The sequence below is a fragment of the Salmo salar genome, chromosome 27 (assembly GCF_965601325.2).
Source record: "Salmo salar chromosome 27, fSalSal1, whole genome shotgun sequence".
Taxonomy (NCBI): Eukaryota; Metazoa; Chordata; class Actinopteri; order Salmoniformes; family Salmonidae; genus Salmo; species Salmo salar.
In genome coordinates this window covers 3,783,042-3,797,082 of record NC_138317.1, presented here as the reverse complement: position 1 = coordinate 3,797,082, position 14,041 = coordinate 3,783,042, and the positions used below count along the sequence as shown (strand labels likewise).

Genomic DNA, 14,041 nt, shown 5'->3' with positions numbered 1-14,041 from the left:
CTGGCCAACATGTCGGTTATCATGATAAAGGCATTGCTGAGCCAGGATAGGAGATACGGCTTTTATTGTGTCACTAATGGTAGGAGATATGGGTGGGTAGTAATCTCCTTGGTTGATTGATTGAATGTATTACATGCTGACCACACTGCTCGCAACGCGTGCGTGAATGATGCAAAAATAAATGTACCACATACATGTTATTTAATCATTGCACACACACTGCTCGCGTGTGCGTCAACGAGCGTCTGCGTAGTTAGGCGCTAAAATACAACTTGGTTCTATTTGTGACGCTTGACACAGTGCAAGTCCTGCCTCTCCCATCTCCTCATTGGTTTTTAGGAGCATATACAGTTGAAGTCGGAAGTATACATACACCTTAGCCAAATACATTTAAACTCAGTTTTTCACAATTCATGACATTTAATCCTAGTAAACTGTCTTAGGTCAGTTAGGATCACAACTTTATTTTAAGAATGTGAAATGTCAGAATAATACTAGAGATAATTATTTATTTCAGATTTTATTTCTTTCATCACATTCCCAGTGGGTCAGAAGTTTACATACACTCAATTAGTATTTGGTAGCATTGCCTTTAAATTGTTTAACTTGGGTCCAACTTTCCATGTAGCCTTCCACGAGCTTCCCACAACAAATTGTTGTGAATTTTGGCACATTCCTCCTGACAGAGGTGGTGTAACTGAGTCAGGTTTGTAGGCCTCCTACGTGCTCGCACAAACTTTTTCAGTTCTGCCCACAAATGTTCTATAGGATTGGGGTCAGGGCTTCGTGATGGCCACTCCAATACCTTGACTTTGTTGCCCTTAAGCAACTTTTGAAGTACGCTTGGGGTCATTGTCCATTTGGAAGACCCATTTGCGACCAAGATTTAACTTTCTGAATGATGACTTGAGATGTTGCTTCAATATATCCACATCATTTTCCTCCCTCATTATGCCATCTATTTTGTGGAGTGCACCATTCCCTCCTGCAGCAAAGCACCTCAACAACATGATGCTGCCCCCTTTTTCCTCCAAACATAACGATGGTCATTATGGCCAAACAGTTCTGTTTTTGTTTCATCAGACCAGAGGACATTTCTCCAAAAAGTATGATCTTTGTCCCCATGTGCAGTTGCAAACCGTAGTCTGGCTTTTTTTATGGCGGTTTTGGAGCATTGGCTTCTTCCTTGCTGAGCGGTCTTTCAGGTTGTGTCGATATAGGACTCGTTTTACTGTGGATATAGATACTTTTGTACCTGTTTCCTCCAGCATCTTCACAAGGTCCTTTGCTGTTGTTCTGGGATTGATTTGCACTTTTTGCACCAAAGTACATTCATCTCTAGGAGACCGAACACGTCTCCTTCTTTAGCTGTATGGCTGCGTGGTCCCATGGTGTTTATACTTGCATACTATTGTTTGTACAGATGAACGTGGTACCTTCAGGCATTTGGATATTGCTCCCAAGGATGAACCAGACTTGTGTTGAGATCTACAAATTTTTTTCTTAGGTCTTGGCTGATTTCTTTTGATTTTCCCATGATGTCAAGCAAAGAGGCACTGAGTTTGAAGGTAGGCCTTGAAATACATCCACAGGAACACCTGCAATCGACTCAAATTATGTCAATTAGCCTATCAGAAGCTTCTAAAGCCATGACATTATTTTCTGGAATTTTCCAAGCTGTTTAAAGGCACAGTCAACTTAGTGTATGTACATTTCTGACCCACTGGAATTTTTATACAGCGAATTATAACTGAAATAATCTGTCTGTAAACAATTGTTGGAAAAATTACTTGTGTCATGCACAAAGTAGATGTCCTAACCGACTTGCCAAAACTATAGTTTGTTAACAAGAAATTTGTGGAGTGGTTGAAAAAACGAGTTTTAATGACTCCAACCTAAGTGTATGTAAACTTCTGACTTCAACTGTACCCACGTGGGTAATTGAAAGATGAACTAAGGTCCACACTCCAGTCCAGTTGGTTGTGGTAATGCACCTTAAAGTTGTTTGCCAACCGCCATATAAAGTCCAAAGAAGAAGAAGAGCCTGAAGGAGGAGAGTTGACGAGAAACAAATTCGGTTTATACTTTTATCTGTGGACTAATTGTCAGAGTAGAGGAGCTTCTGCATTTCAGGTAAAATAACAACCAAATGTTTATAGCCCAGGACAAATTAGCTAGCAACACCAAGCTAGCTAGCTAAATTTCTATAAATGTTTAATGCTTTTCGACATGTCTCCAAATTAATATAGTTGGTTCAGAGTTCGTTTTGATATTTCAACCTGCGTGTACTGATCGCGTCCGGTGGTTGAACAAAATCAACATACGCGCAATGGCACACGAGCGGTCTGGTCAGCATGTTAGATAATTGAAAGTGGTAGGCTCCTCCAGCCGTAGACAACATTACATACATTAAAAACACAATAAAGCCTGTAGGCTTTTTTTCCATTGTGGTTCTCACTATAAAACTCCAATCCAGTTAGCCTCAATTAATCAACCTTCCGGACAGCTCCACTAGCCGTACCGAGGCTGGACAAACTAGCATTGTGATGCCTCACCAAGTGACAGAGACATGCAAACCCCAGCAAGCCACTTGCCATCTGAAACCATCACGGCCAAGGCCAGTCATCCATCACACCACATCCCCACTCAGCGGCTTGACAGGAGGCGCGAGGGAGGGGGGAGGAGGAGGATGGAGGAGTGAAGGGGGTTTGGGGTAGGGGTGTGGGAGGGAGGGAGGTTAAAGTTTACTGAAGAGGGAGGGGGGAGGATGGGGGAGGGAGGGAGGGAGCTTAAAGTTTACTGAAGAGGGAGGGAGGGAGGTTAAAGGTACTGAAGAGGGAGGGGGAGGAGGAGGATGGGGGAGGGAGGGAGGTGAAAGTTTACTGAAGAGGGAGGGAGGGAGGTTAAAGGTACTGAAGGGATGGGTGTCCTACCTTGGTCTGGAGGTAGTGGGGGTAGTAGTATGTGTACTGAGGGTACATTGGTTGCTGTTCCAATCGCTTGCCCATGTAGCTGGAATCCTTAGCGCCGGGGCAGGGAATGGTTGCGCGGAGGCGGAGGACGAGCGTTAGTAGTACTGGGGCTTGGCTCTCTGACTGTAGGTCCCTTATTTTTCCCGTCCACACTGGTGTCTTGTATCACTGCTGGTCCTCCGGAGAGCAGGCAGGGTTCGTCTGACGGAGAGTGGTTCGGAGAGGGGTTGCCACTGTGGGGTTAGCTCCTGCCTGACGACGCCTTTTAGTTAAATCTCCTGGAGTGTTACAAACGGAAGCTGCTGCGTGTCCTGTCTGTCCCTCACTGGCTGGTTTCGGATAGTAACGCGTGAGAAGAGAGGTAGAGGAGGAAGAGGAGAAAGATGAGGAGGAGCAGGTGGCAGTGGCTTTAGGCAGTCCTGCACACAAATTGCTGGCACAGGACAGTGTGGGAGAGGAGAAAAGGAAAGACAAGGAAAAGGGGGAGGATAGATAGATCACTTTTCTATTTAAGCTGTCTTGCTATAGCTTACCTCGCTCTTCGGCTTCAATCTCTCTCACACTCTCTGTCGCTCAATCGGCTTCTCTCACAGCTCTCTCTCTCTCTCTCTCTCTCTCTCTCTCTCTCTCTCTCTCTCTCTCTCTTTCTCTCTCTCTCCTCTGTAGTCTGATATCCCAGCTGCTCTGTGTTGTATTGTCGGACACAGGATATATCCTCAGCGGTGTGCTAACAGATACACTTTGGGAAGAGTCAGTATCAGGCAGGAACAAACCAAAGAAGCAATCTCAGTGTGTAACAGTTCAGCCAGAGAAGAGCAGATTACACAGAAACAATCCCAGCTTCTAATTGATATGGCACCAAGAAGAAAACGAATCTCCACCGGTCCACTGGTTCAGAGAAGAAGAGAGAAAAAAATATAATGAGAAGCACAATGACAGTGTCCCAGGTGCCCAACAGAGACAATCCAGAGAGTCTCCTGTCTGCGATCCTCCCTTTTCCTGCTCTTCTAAAATGTGTTCCTTGTTTCTTCTTGCCTGCTTCGCTCTCAGTCACTCCTCCCAGCAGCCTGCCTCTCTCTCTCTCGCTCTCTTTCTCTCTCTCTCTCGCTCTCTCTCTCTCTCTTCCACACTGTAACAGGGCGGTAAAGGGGGCTCGTCCTGCACTGTGAGCTGACTGCCTCCTCCTTCCACAGCCGGTAGGAGGGACTTGAGTCGGCTCCGAGCAAGAAAGAGATCCAGACATAGACCAGGGGGCTGCAGTATTTCCACAGCCAGAGAAAGGAGCGGGGAGAGGGGGACGGCAGGCAGGCAGGCAGTAGCGTGTGGAGTCGATTCCCCCTACTGGCTGCCAAAGGACCTAACGCCTGGTTCAAACTCTCCTTCATCAATGTGGTCTGATTTTACTTCTGAACCAATCAGTAACCTTGAACATTACTCCATACCTTTATAAACCTATAAGACAATGATAGGTTTTTCTTCTGGGTTCATTGGTAAAGTCTGAAAAGGTATGTTTCAAGCATTCACTTTCTCTTGGAAGTAAATGACATTGTCCGTAGCGACAGTATATCAACATCCTGTATAATTTAAATCAAATCAAATTAATTAAAATTGTATTGGTCATATAAACATATTTAGCAGATGTTATTGCGAGCGTAGTGACATGCTTGTGTTCCTGGCTCCAACAGTGCAGCAGTATCTAACAATTCACAACAATACACACAAATCTAAAACCAAAAGAATGGAATTAAGAAATATAGAAATATTAGGATGATCAATTCTGGAATACTGGCATCGACTAAAATACAGTAGAATACAGTATACCCTCCATATTGTTATGATGATACATCATAACAAATCAAATTGCAAATGTATTGTGCTTGTTAAATGCAAGCAGACAAACTTTTTTTTCTGTGTAACCATGACAGACCAGCACTGAAAAACATTCAAATACAAACGTGACTTAAGATCCTTGTAAATAATCACTCTGGGTGCTTTGCCTCGACATAGGAAGCAATGTTTCCCAACGTAGAACATTCTACCTGAACAATTAAGCTCTCCTCACTATGAAAAGACAACACAGAGAACACTTTCCACCCACATCAGATGTGCAGAGTATGTGGCCGTTCAGAGCGGAGAGACATCACGTGGTGTTGGGGTAAAGAGTGCTTGAGGGAAAAATCACTCTCTATATATACTACCAGCTACAAACTGACACCGTTACATGCTATAATCTGCGTTACGTCGTGCCTAAGAACAGCCTTAGCCGTGGTATATTGGTCACAGAATTCAGGGCTTGAACAACCCAGTTTATAGTATATATTAGAAACTGGTTACCAATGTCAAATAAATGTCGCACCCATATACCACACCCCTCGGGCCTTATTGCTTAAATATATGCCATTTAGCAGACTATTTTATCCAAAGCGACTTACAGGCATGCGTGTATATATTATATGTGCAGGTGGTCCAAGGAATCAAACCCACTATCGTGGCGTTACAAGGGCAAGACTCTACCCACTACAGAGGACTATAGCATGACAGTGGAGCCCAATGGACAGCAGCAGGATGGTAAAGGTTCTTCCCTTTGGCCTGCGAGAAACTTCAGCTGCACACACAGACTGTGGCTTAACCTATGAGTCCACAACAGTTTTCAGCCAACTCAATTAGCAAAATGATCCTTGACTTCAGGATGAGAAATGAACTGCAACATTTCTTATAAAAACACGTGTTATGCAAAGCATTTTAAATGGCACAAACAAGCAGTACAACAGTTTCTGAGGGAAAATTTACACAGACACACCAAACCCACGAGGGTGTTTTCCCCTTATTAAACTTTTACATTGACGTTTTCAGACCAAATGAATGATTTTCAGTGCATCACTTAAAAAATAGGTCCCAGCTCAATTATGCTACATTTTGCACATTGATTTCTAATAGCAATTTGTGTCCTCATTCAACCATGTATTTTGGTTTACAGCAGATTACATGGTCATGAATGTGGGCAGCATGCATGCAGGCTAGTGGGCAGACTGAATCAATACTAGCATCCCACAGATAGAAACAAAGCAGTGAGAGAGAGAGAATGGCTATGGCGTGTGGAAGAAAACATAATTATCAGAAAGGCCGCTTTTATCTGTGGAAAAGAGATTAGGCAGATATCGATTGTGGATTAGCAGATTACAGCTCCAGGACAGACGGACTGGCAGGGCAGGGTTACTCACCGAATGGAGGGATGGAGAGGGAGAGAAAGAAAGAGAGAGGGTGGTGTGGGGGGGGGGGGGGGGGGAGAGAAAGAGAGCAGTCTGACATTTTGTGTGGTCATATCTACTGCCTCGGTGCATACCTTCACAAATAACTACTCAAGATTGACCCGTTAACTGGTAACTAATTGTTAGTGCCATAAGGGGTTTGGGACTTCAATTGAGACTCAAGACTTACTTGGAACAAGGCAGATACCCTGGACTAATGTTGAAGTTTTATAAGGGAGCCTTCAATGGCTCAAGACTGCTTACGTGGGTGGGTATGCAAACAAGGCCCAACTTTCATCCAAATATTCTGCTCTGTATTTCATTCCATCATAGCAAAAGGAAGAGTGCAGATGAATGTGGACATGCCAGTTCTGCCTCGACACTGATAGGGGCTCTGGGATGAATCAGTGGACTGACGTCAGTTTGAGGACAGGGGTGACATGAAGCCAGCTGTTTCATCATGGAGAAATCAACAGGGATGGAAGAATGTTTTTTTTTTCTCCTTGTGATGCAAAGGTTCCCCACCCTGATTCACACACATAGGCGTGTACATGCACACACTGGAACATGTACATGCACACGCTCGAACGCACACAAACGAACACAAAAAACGCACGCCCTGATTCATCTCTGCAGCTTCCAGGATGACAGTGCTGGAGACTAGGAGGCGAAGGGAAGGATGGCCATATGGAAACACCACAGTCTGAACTGAAATGTGAGGTAAGAGTAGAGAGAGACACGGCCATAACATAACGCAGGCTGGAAGAGGTTGGAAGTGGACCACACAGACAGACTGAAGTTGCCATGCAGTGTGCAGTGAGTCATCTCTGGGATGTGAAGTGAAAAGAGGATACATTGCATTCAGAAAATATTCAGACCCCTTCCCTTTTTCCACATTTTGTTACGTTACAGCTTGTTCTAACATGTATTCAATTATTATTTGTTCCTCATCAATCTACACACAATACCCCATTATGACAAAGTGAAAACATTATTTATTTATTTTTGCAAAGAAGTACCTGATTTACATACGTATTCTGACCCTTCGCTATGATACTTCAAATTGAGCTCAGGTGCATCCTGTTTCCATTGATCATCCTTGAGATGTTTCTACAACTTGATTGGAGTCTACCTGTGGTAAATTCAATTGATTGGACATGATTTGGAAAGTCACACAAACCTGTCTATGAAAGGTCCCACAGTTGACAGTGCATGTCAGAGCAAAAACAAAGCCATGAGTTGAAAGGAATTTCCTGTCGAGCTCTGAGACAGGATTGTGTTGAGGCACACATCTGGGGAAGGGTACCAAAACATTGCTGCAGCATTGAAGATCCCCAAGAATACAGTGGCCTCCATCATTGTTAAATGGAAGAAGTTTGGAACCACCAAGACTCTTCCTAGAGCTGGCTGCCCGGCCAAACTGAGCAATCGGGAGAGAAGGGCCTTGGTCAGGGAGGTGACCAAGAACCCGATGGTGACTTTGACAGAGCTCCAGAGTTCCTCTGTGGAGATGGGAGAATCTTCCAGAAGGACAACTATCTCTGCAGCACTCCACCAATCAGGCCTTTATTGTAGAGTGGCCAGACGGAAGCCACTCCTCAGTAAAAGGCACATGACAGCCCACTTGGAGTTTGCCAAAAGGCACCTAAAGGACTCAGACTGTGAGAAACAAGATTCTCTAGTCTGATGAAACCAAGATTGAACTCTTTGGCCTGAATGCCAAACGTCATGTCTGGAGGAAACCTGGCACCATCCCTACGTTGTAGCATGGTGGTGGCAGCATCATGCTGAGGGATGTTTTTCAGTGACAGGGATTGGGAGACTAGTCAGGATCGAGCGAAAGATGAACGGAGCAAAGTACAGAGAGATCCTTGATGAAAACCTGCTCCAGAGCACTCAGGACCTCAGACTGGGGTGATGGTTCACCTCCAACAGGACAACGACCCTAAGCACACAGCCAAGACAAAGCAGGAGTGGCACCGGGACAAGTCTCAGTATGTCCTTAAGTGGCCCAGCCAGAGCCCGGACTTGAACCCGATTGAGACCTGAAAATAGCTGTGCAGCGACCTTCCCCATCCAACCTGACAGAGGTTGAGAGGATCTGCAGAGAAGAATGGGAGAAACTACCCAAATACAGGTGTGCCAAGCTTGTAAGGTTATACCTTAGAAGACTCGAGGCTGTAATCCTATTTTTTTTTATATACATTTGCAAAAAATTTAAAAAAAAAAACAGTTTTTGCTTTGTCATTATGGGGTATTGTTTGTAGATTGATTAGGAAAAAAACCACTTAACCCATTTTAGAATAAGGCTGTAAAAATTTAAGGGGTTTCAATACTTTGCGAATGCACTGTCAATGGTTCTCCCATGGTGCAAAGTGATCACAGTCTCCTCTAAACAACCCAGATGACAACCATTAATAGCAACGCTCTCCTTAGTCATCGACTTCATTGTGAGAGGAGACATTACGTCTCGAGAGTAGACCTGACTTTAATTCCATTGCCAACATGTTTTATTGGTATTAAAACAATTACCAAATTATAGCTACATTCACAGGCAAATGTATATGGGAAAGTAAAATTACATGTATATTTTCTTTGATTGCCAGAGATTTTTGAGTGTTCCGTAAATACTTTAATACCTGCCCTTTTGTGTTTATTGACCTGTTTATCTGACTCTGGAGGAATATCCTACTAATATCCCTGAATCCACACTGAGAAGAGACAGGAATGAGATAGAAAGCTACAAAGAGTGGGGAGTCAAAGCAGAACAGACACTACTACACTCCCCCAGAATTCCTAGAAGGTCAGTATTGACAACCAACACCGAGACTCCCTGACTACTCAAGCAACAACTTCTCTATGAGTGACACATTATTCACAGGGCTCGGTACAAACAAGAGGCTCCCATGTCCTCCCATTGGACGGTCGTAGGCGTTTCCTAGAACTGACCAGATGCTTGGAATTTGAGGGAGCGCCGGTACCGAGCCAAGGAAGGGTGATGGGAGAGGGGGTGGGAATGAGGGGAGCAGCACAGGGCCTCGTAATTCGTGGAAAAACACTGCAGACGTTGATAGAGGTTCTACTGGGAGCTCGAGAACCTGACCTCCGCGAGTGCCCAACGTTGTTGTTCTGCATTACTCCCCTTCCTGTGACTCATTTACTGCCATCCAAGGAAGCCAAGAAGAAGAAGGCGGAGGTCTCCCAGCACCAACGAGTAAGAAACCTGAGACCTATGAAAGGTAGAGTAACTATTGCAGTTAGAACTCCCTCTCTTTCGTTCTCTGATTAGGAGGTTCTCAGAATAACCTGAGCTGTTATGAATGATCTTGTACTGAGAAAGGAGGCCCGGGGCTAAACTGTCGGAGTGTGAGCGGGAGTGTGTGTGTGTGTGTGTGTGTCATGAGTGCTTGCGTCATGCGTGCATGCGTGTGTCCAAGAGTCTGTGATTCAGAGTGTGTGAGTTTATGTGAGTCACGTCAGCTGGCCTGCAGCTGTGGGTTTGTGTAAGGTACTGTATCACCGCAGTCAGAGAGACCGTAGTATGTGAGGGTCAGTTTGTTCTGACACCACCATGTGCTGAGGAGTGAAGTGCCATTCAGCACAGTTCCCGGATCAGATTTCCTTGCCCTAATCCTAACCTTAATCCTAATTTAACACACATAGGCTGGAGGCAAAAACCTATAATCCAATAGCCATGAAGCAACCTGAGGGGCACTAGGTTCAGAGTGTCATAGGGGGCGTGTGGGTTTACTAGGGACATGGCTGGGGCTGGCATGGCTGAGGTGGTGTGAGATGGCCAGGTGGGAAGAGAGACAAAGAGCAGGGGTTTAGAGAGCTTCTCACTAGATGGCCAAGCTGCAAAGTCAAAATTGGTTAGATGGTACAAATTTATGAAAACAAACATTTGCTTTAAGGTCTTAATTTAAAGTTAGGCTTAAGCGTAAGTCTAGCAGTGTGGTTAAGGTTAGGTTTCAAATACATTTTAAGAAGATAAATTGTAGAAGTAGGCTGGGCTTCCGACTGCAACTTGGCCAGTTGGTGACGGCCATTTAGAGAGGGTAATGACAGGGGTCATTCCCTCGCTACTTGAGACATGCCTGAAGACAACAGTGAATAAAGTGGAGAAATGTAGCTGTGAAATGACCAGGATGGGGTGGGCGGACAGCAGTGAGGTGGTAAAGCTCCGTCAAGCCATTTTGGAATGAGGTGGAATGACAAAACATCACAGTTGAATGAGAATAGAGAGCGAGAGAGAGTCCCATTCTGAGGGGAATGTTTCAGAAAGGTAAATGGAGCAGAACCTTATTCCAGCCCTCGACTAACTAAAACTCCCCTTGTGTCTCATTGTCTGCATGCAAAGTGTCAAGCCCAGCAGAGACAGACTGTGGCTGGGTAGAACAATGGCAAAAAATCTATAGTAAATGAACACCCTCACCTTTCTTGCACTTAACATTCGCAGGTCTTTTTTTAACTACCACTGACTTTGCTAATAGCCGCTTTAATGAAGAAAAGTTGACTTACTATGACTGTGATACGTGGTTGTCTTACCTAGCTACCTTATGACGAATTATCTAACTGTAAGCGGCTCACTACAGGCGAGTAGTATGCATTCCTTTACAGAAAAACATTGGCTTCATGCTTGAAGGATTTATTTGCCTTACTGAGATATCACATCAGATGACAAAGCAATCTACGGAGACCCAAACGTATGTTACATATTACTGTGAACTGTGAACTTCACTTTATATACCTTCCCAAGAGCCATTTCCATAGAACACCATCATAAAACATGGGCTAAGTACAGCATTATTCTAGTGAGACATTGTGGAGGCCGGTAAGCGACTCTGTAGCGATGCATTGAGATATCAGAGTAAAAGGTTGGGGGGTGACGCACTTAGAGATTGCATCCGTGGTGACGGCGGCGGGCGGGCGCCTGTATAATTAGTGCTGCTGAAGTCATCAAAGAGAGCTGGTAAATGGAGCAGAACGTCTCCTACAAACCAAAGCTCTACATTTCCTTTCACACAACAGACTAACAATCGCTGCGTTGAAACGAGCAATGTGGCAACATTACAAAAACACATACCAGACCTGGGTTCAAATACAATTTCAAATCATTTCAAACTACGTTATCTATGCTTGATGAGCTGACAGTACCTGGCGTAATGGACCAATAGAATAGTCACAAAACCGCAAACCCCGGCCATCTGGCACCACAGGCAGGCTATAGCAAATGCTCAAAGTATTTTGAAAGACTTCAAATAGTATTTGAACCCAGGTCTGCATCAAACTGGATCTGCTGGAGACTGCAGAGTGGTTGAGACATTTCCATAATTCCATATGTCAATATTGTGTGCCTTGGTAGTAAGCCTAGGACTTGGTTTGGTTATACGATTGGGCACTGGTTCCATTCCATTGAGCTTGATATTTCACAGAGGTAACCAAAGGTTCAATAATGTGTCAGGAGTACAGTGATGGTGGTATGCCTACATGGAAGTGAACCATTAAGCTCTTTTCCTATAACAACACTAGTTGAAGAAGTGATTTCATGGTGCCACAACAACACATTGTGGAATGTCCAAAAATAAGAAAGTGGAGAATCATGGAAAAAATTCCCTGCAACAATTCAGCTCATTTCTAGAGGAAAAACGATCCAGCAACAACTATAGTTCAGCTAAAGTACATTTCATTACATTCTCCTCTGCTTCCCCATCAGAAGGAAGTCAGACACAGCTATGGGGCGAGATGGCTGAAGACCTGGTCATTACTTACAGTAACAAGGTGTGTTGCTTAACGTCTGCTCTGCTTCCCTCATGCTATGCTGTCTGTATCAGTCAGTCAGTCCATGGAGAGGGAGGCACCACCCACAGACCAGAACAGACCAGGCCCAGAACAATGCACCTGGAAGCTCTGAACACAGTAGAGCAGCTGGGAAGTGCAGATGGGAACACACAACTGAGCCTGCGAGCTATGTGTGTCTATGTGTGTGTGTGTCTGTGTGTGTGTCTATGTGAGTGAGTGAGTGAGTGAGTGAGTGAGTGAGTGAGTGAGTGAGTGAGTGAGTGAGTGAGTGAGTGAGTGAGTGAGTGAGTGAGTGAGTGAGTGAGAGTGTTCCTGCTCCCATGCCTGCATGTGTGTGTGTGTGTGTGTGTGTGTGTGTGTGTGTGTGTGTGTGTGTGTGTGTGTGTGTGTGTGTGTGTGTGTGTGTGTGTGTGTGTGTGTGTGTGTGTGTGTATATGTGTGTGTGTGTATATGTGTGTACTGTACATGTGTGTGTGTCTGTGTGTCGGTGGCCTCACAACTTCATTAGAGAGGAGACCTTATCACCTCTTTCATTTCCATAAGGTTCATGTACAATCATCACTTATGCTCATATTCTAGGTTGCGTTGAAAGAGCAAATAATCAGGGGTAATGTTTTACAGATGTTTTGGGTGTTTTTAAGTTGATACTAAAGCCCCAAGCAGCTTCAATTCTCATATGAAAATCCATCGGTGTGTGTGTGTATGTTCCCGCTCCCATCTGTGTGTCTAGAACCAGACATGATCAGACTGAACTGTCATGAATTAAGGGGTAATATTTACAACCCTGGCTACGAGATGAGTTATGTTCCCTGCTCAGCCTAGTCACAGACTAATCACAGAGAGGGACAGAAACAGGTGCAACACGATCCACTGAACAACAATTTCACAGACAAGGTGTCTTCGAATCCTCCATTACATATCACAATATTGCTGCGTTTACACAGGCAGTCCAACTCTGGTCTTTTGCCCAATTATGGGCAAAAGATTTGATCTGATTGGTCAAAAGACCAATTATTGGCAAAAGATCAGATTTGGGCTGCCTGTGTAAACACAGCCTAAGTGACACTACTACCATGTAAAGCTGAGGCCTCACATCATAGTAAGAAGACAAGACGTTCATTTCTTTGCCCAAAGATTCCACTATCCGCCTAATTGAATCCTGTTGCATGTTCACCAAACATCCACCATTGTGTTAAACATTTAATATCAACCATGGGTGACAGCTTAATGAAGATTGGTGGAACACCGCAGCGAGGAATTTGCAAAGCCGGGTCTTATGCAATAGGAAATGAAACGTATGGGGTTTCGATGGTTGGCAGATTCTGAGTATTCGTGTGGTCTCGGGCTCCCAATCCTGTGGATGGCTTTTAATGTTTAATGGTAGCAAACGCCAACGTATGGTCACACCAGGAAATGCCTTTAAGGTGGAACATCCACCAAACATTCATCTAGAAGTGTCAAATTTCGCCAGTACTGCAGTACAAGTTGTTTGTGATATAGAGAGCTGGGACCACTCCTATTGTGAAACAAGCTTAATTTAATCAAATGAATTATAACAGCGTACCATATGTAGTAGTAATTAGGGATGCACGATATATCGGTGAACATATCGGTATCGGCCCGATGTCTAGTTTAACGCCGATGTTAAAAACCAATGTCAAAGCTACCGTGTATACCTATATAACGTAGGTATATGATGTAATGATGCCCTGTAAAATTTTGCGCTACACGTGCAACACAGCATTCCTAACCTAGCCCACAATGTCTTCTGTGTGGATCGAACAGTCAACAAGTCGAGCAGTAAGAACATTTCAGCGAGACAACTCAAAGGCGAAATCCATTAAAGCCAAGATAATGGATTTCATTGCCCTTGACAATCAACCGTTCTCTGTCGTGGGTGATGTTGGCTTTCGCTGACTGATCGAGCAGCGGTACACACTACCAAGTGCACTATTTTTCAGATGTTGCCCTACCGGAGTTACACAGTAATAGCGTCACTGCTATTAGCTTCACAACATA

General features: G+C 44.4%; 2 protein-coding genes across 4 annotated transcripts in view; one reads left to right on the top strand and one right to left on the bottom strand.

The window, feature by feature from the left end:
- LOC106588200 (RNA-binding motif, single-stranded-interacting protein 3) overlaps positions 1–4,106 on the bottom strand; it is a 249,000-nt gene extending 244,894 nt beyond the window's left edge. The window contains exons 1-2 of one of the 2 annotated variants that reach the window (XM_082970317.1): positions 3,506–4,106; positions 2,934–3,301 (exon numbers count right to left, since the gene is read on the bottom strand). In XM_082970317.1, coding sequence (XP_082826443.1) covers positions 2,934–3,008 — 75 coding nt within the window. In that variant the 5' untranslated portion in view covers positions 3,009–3,301; positions 3,506–4,106. Of the gene's footprint in view, positions 1–2,933 lie in introns of both variants that reach the window. The other variant, XM_014176955.3, reaches the window with a different exon arrangement.
- Positions 1–14,041, top strand: part of LOC145864432 (uncharacterized) — a 50,567-nt gene that overhangs the window by 21,232 nt on the left and 15,294 nt on the right. The window contains exon 1 of one of the 2 annotated variants that reach the window (XM_082970318.1): positions 9,073–9,459. The exons of the other annotated variant lie outside the window; for it this stretch is intronic. Within the exon in view, the coding sequence (XP_082826444.1) occupies positions 9,219–9,459 (241 nt within the window). The 5' untranslated portion in view covers positions 9,073–9,218. Of the gene's footprint in view, positions 1–9,072; positions 9,460–14,041 lie in introns of those variants that run through there. 2 annotated transcript variants of the gene reach the window in all.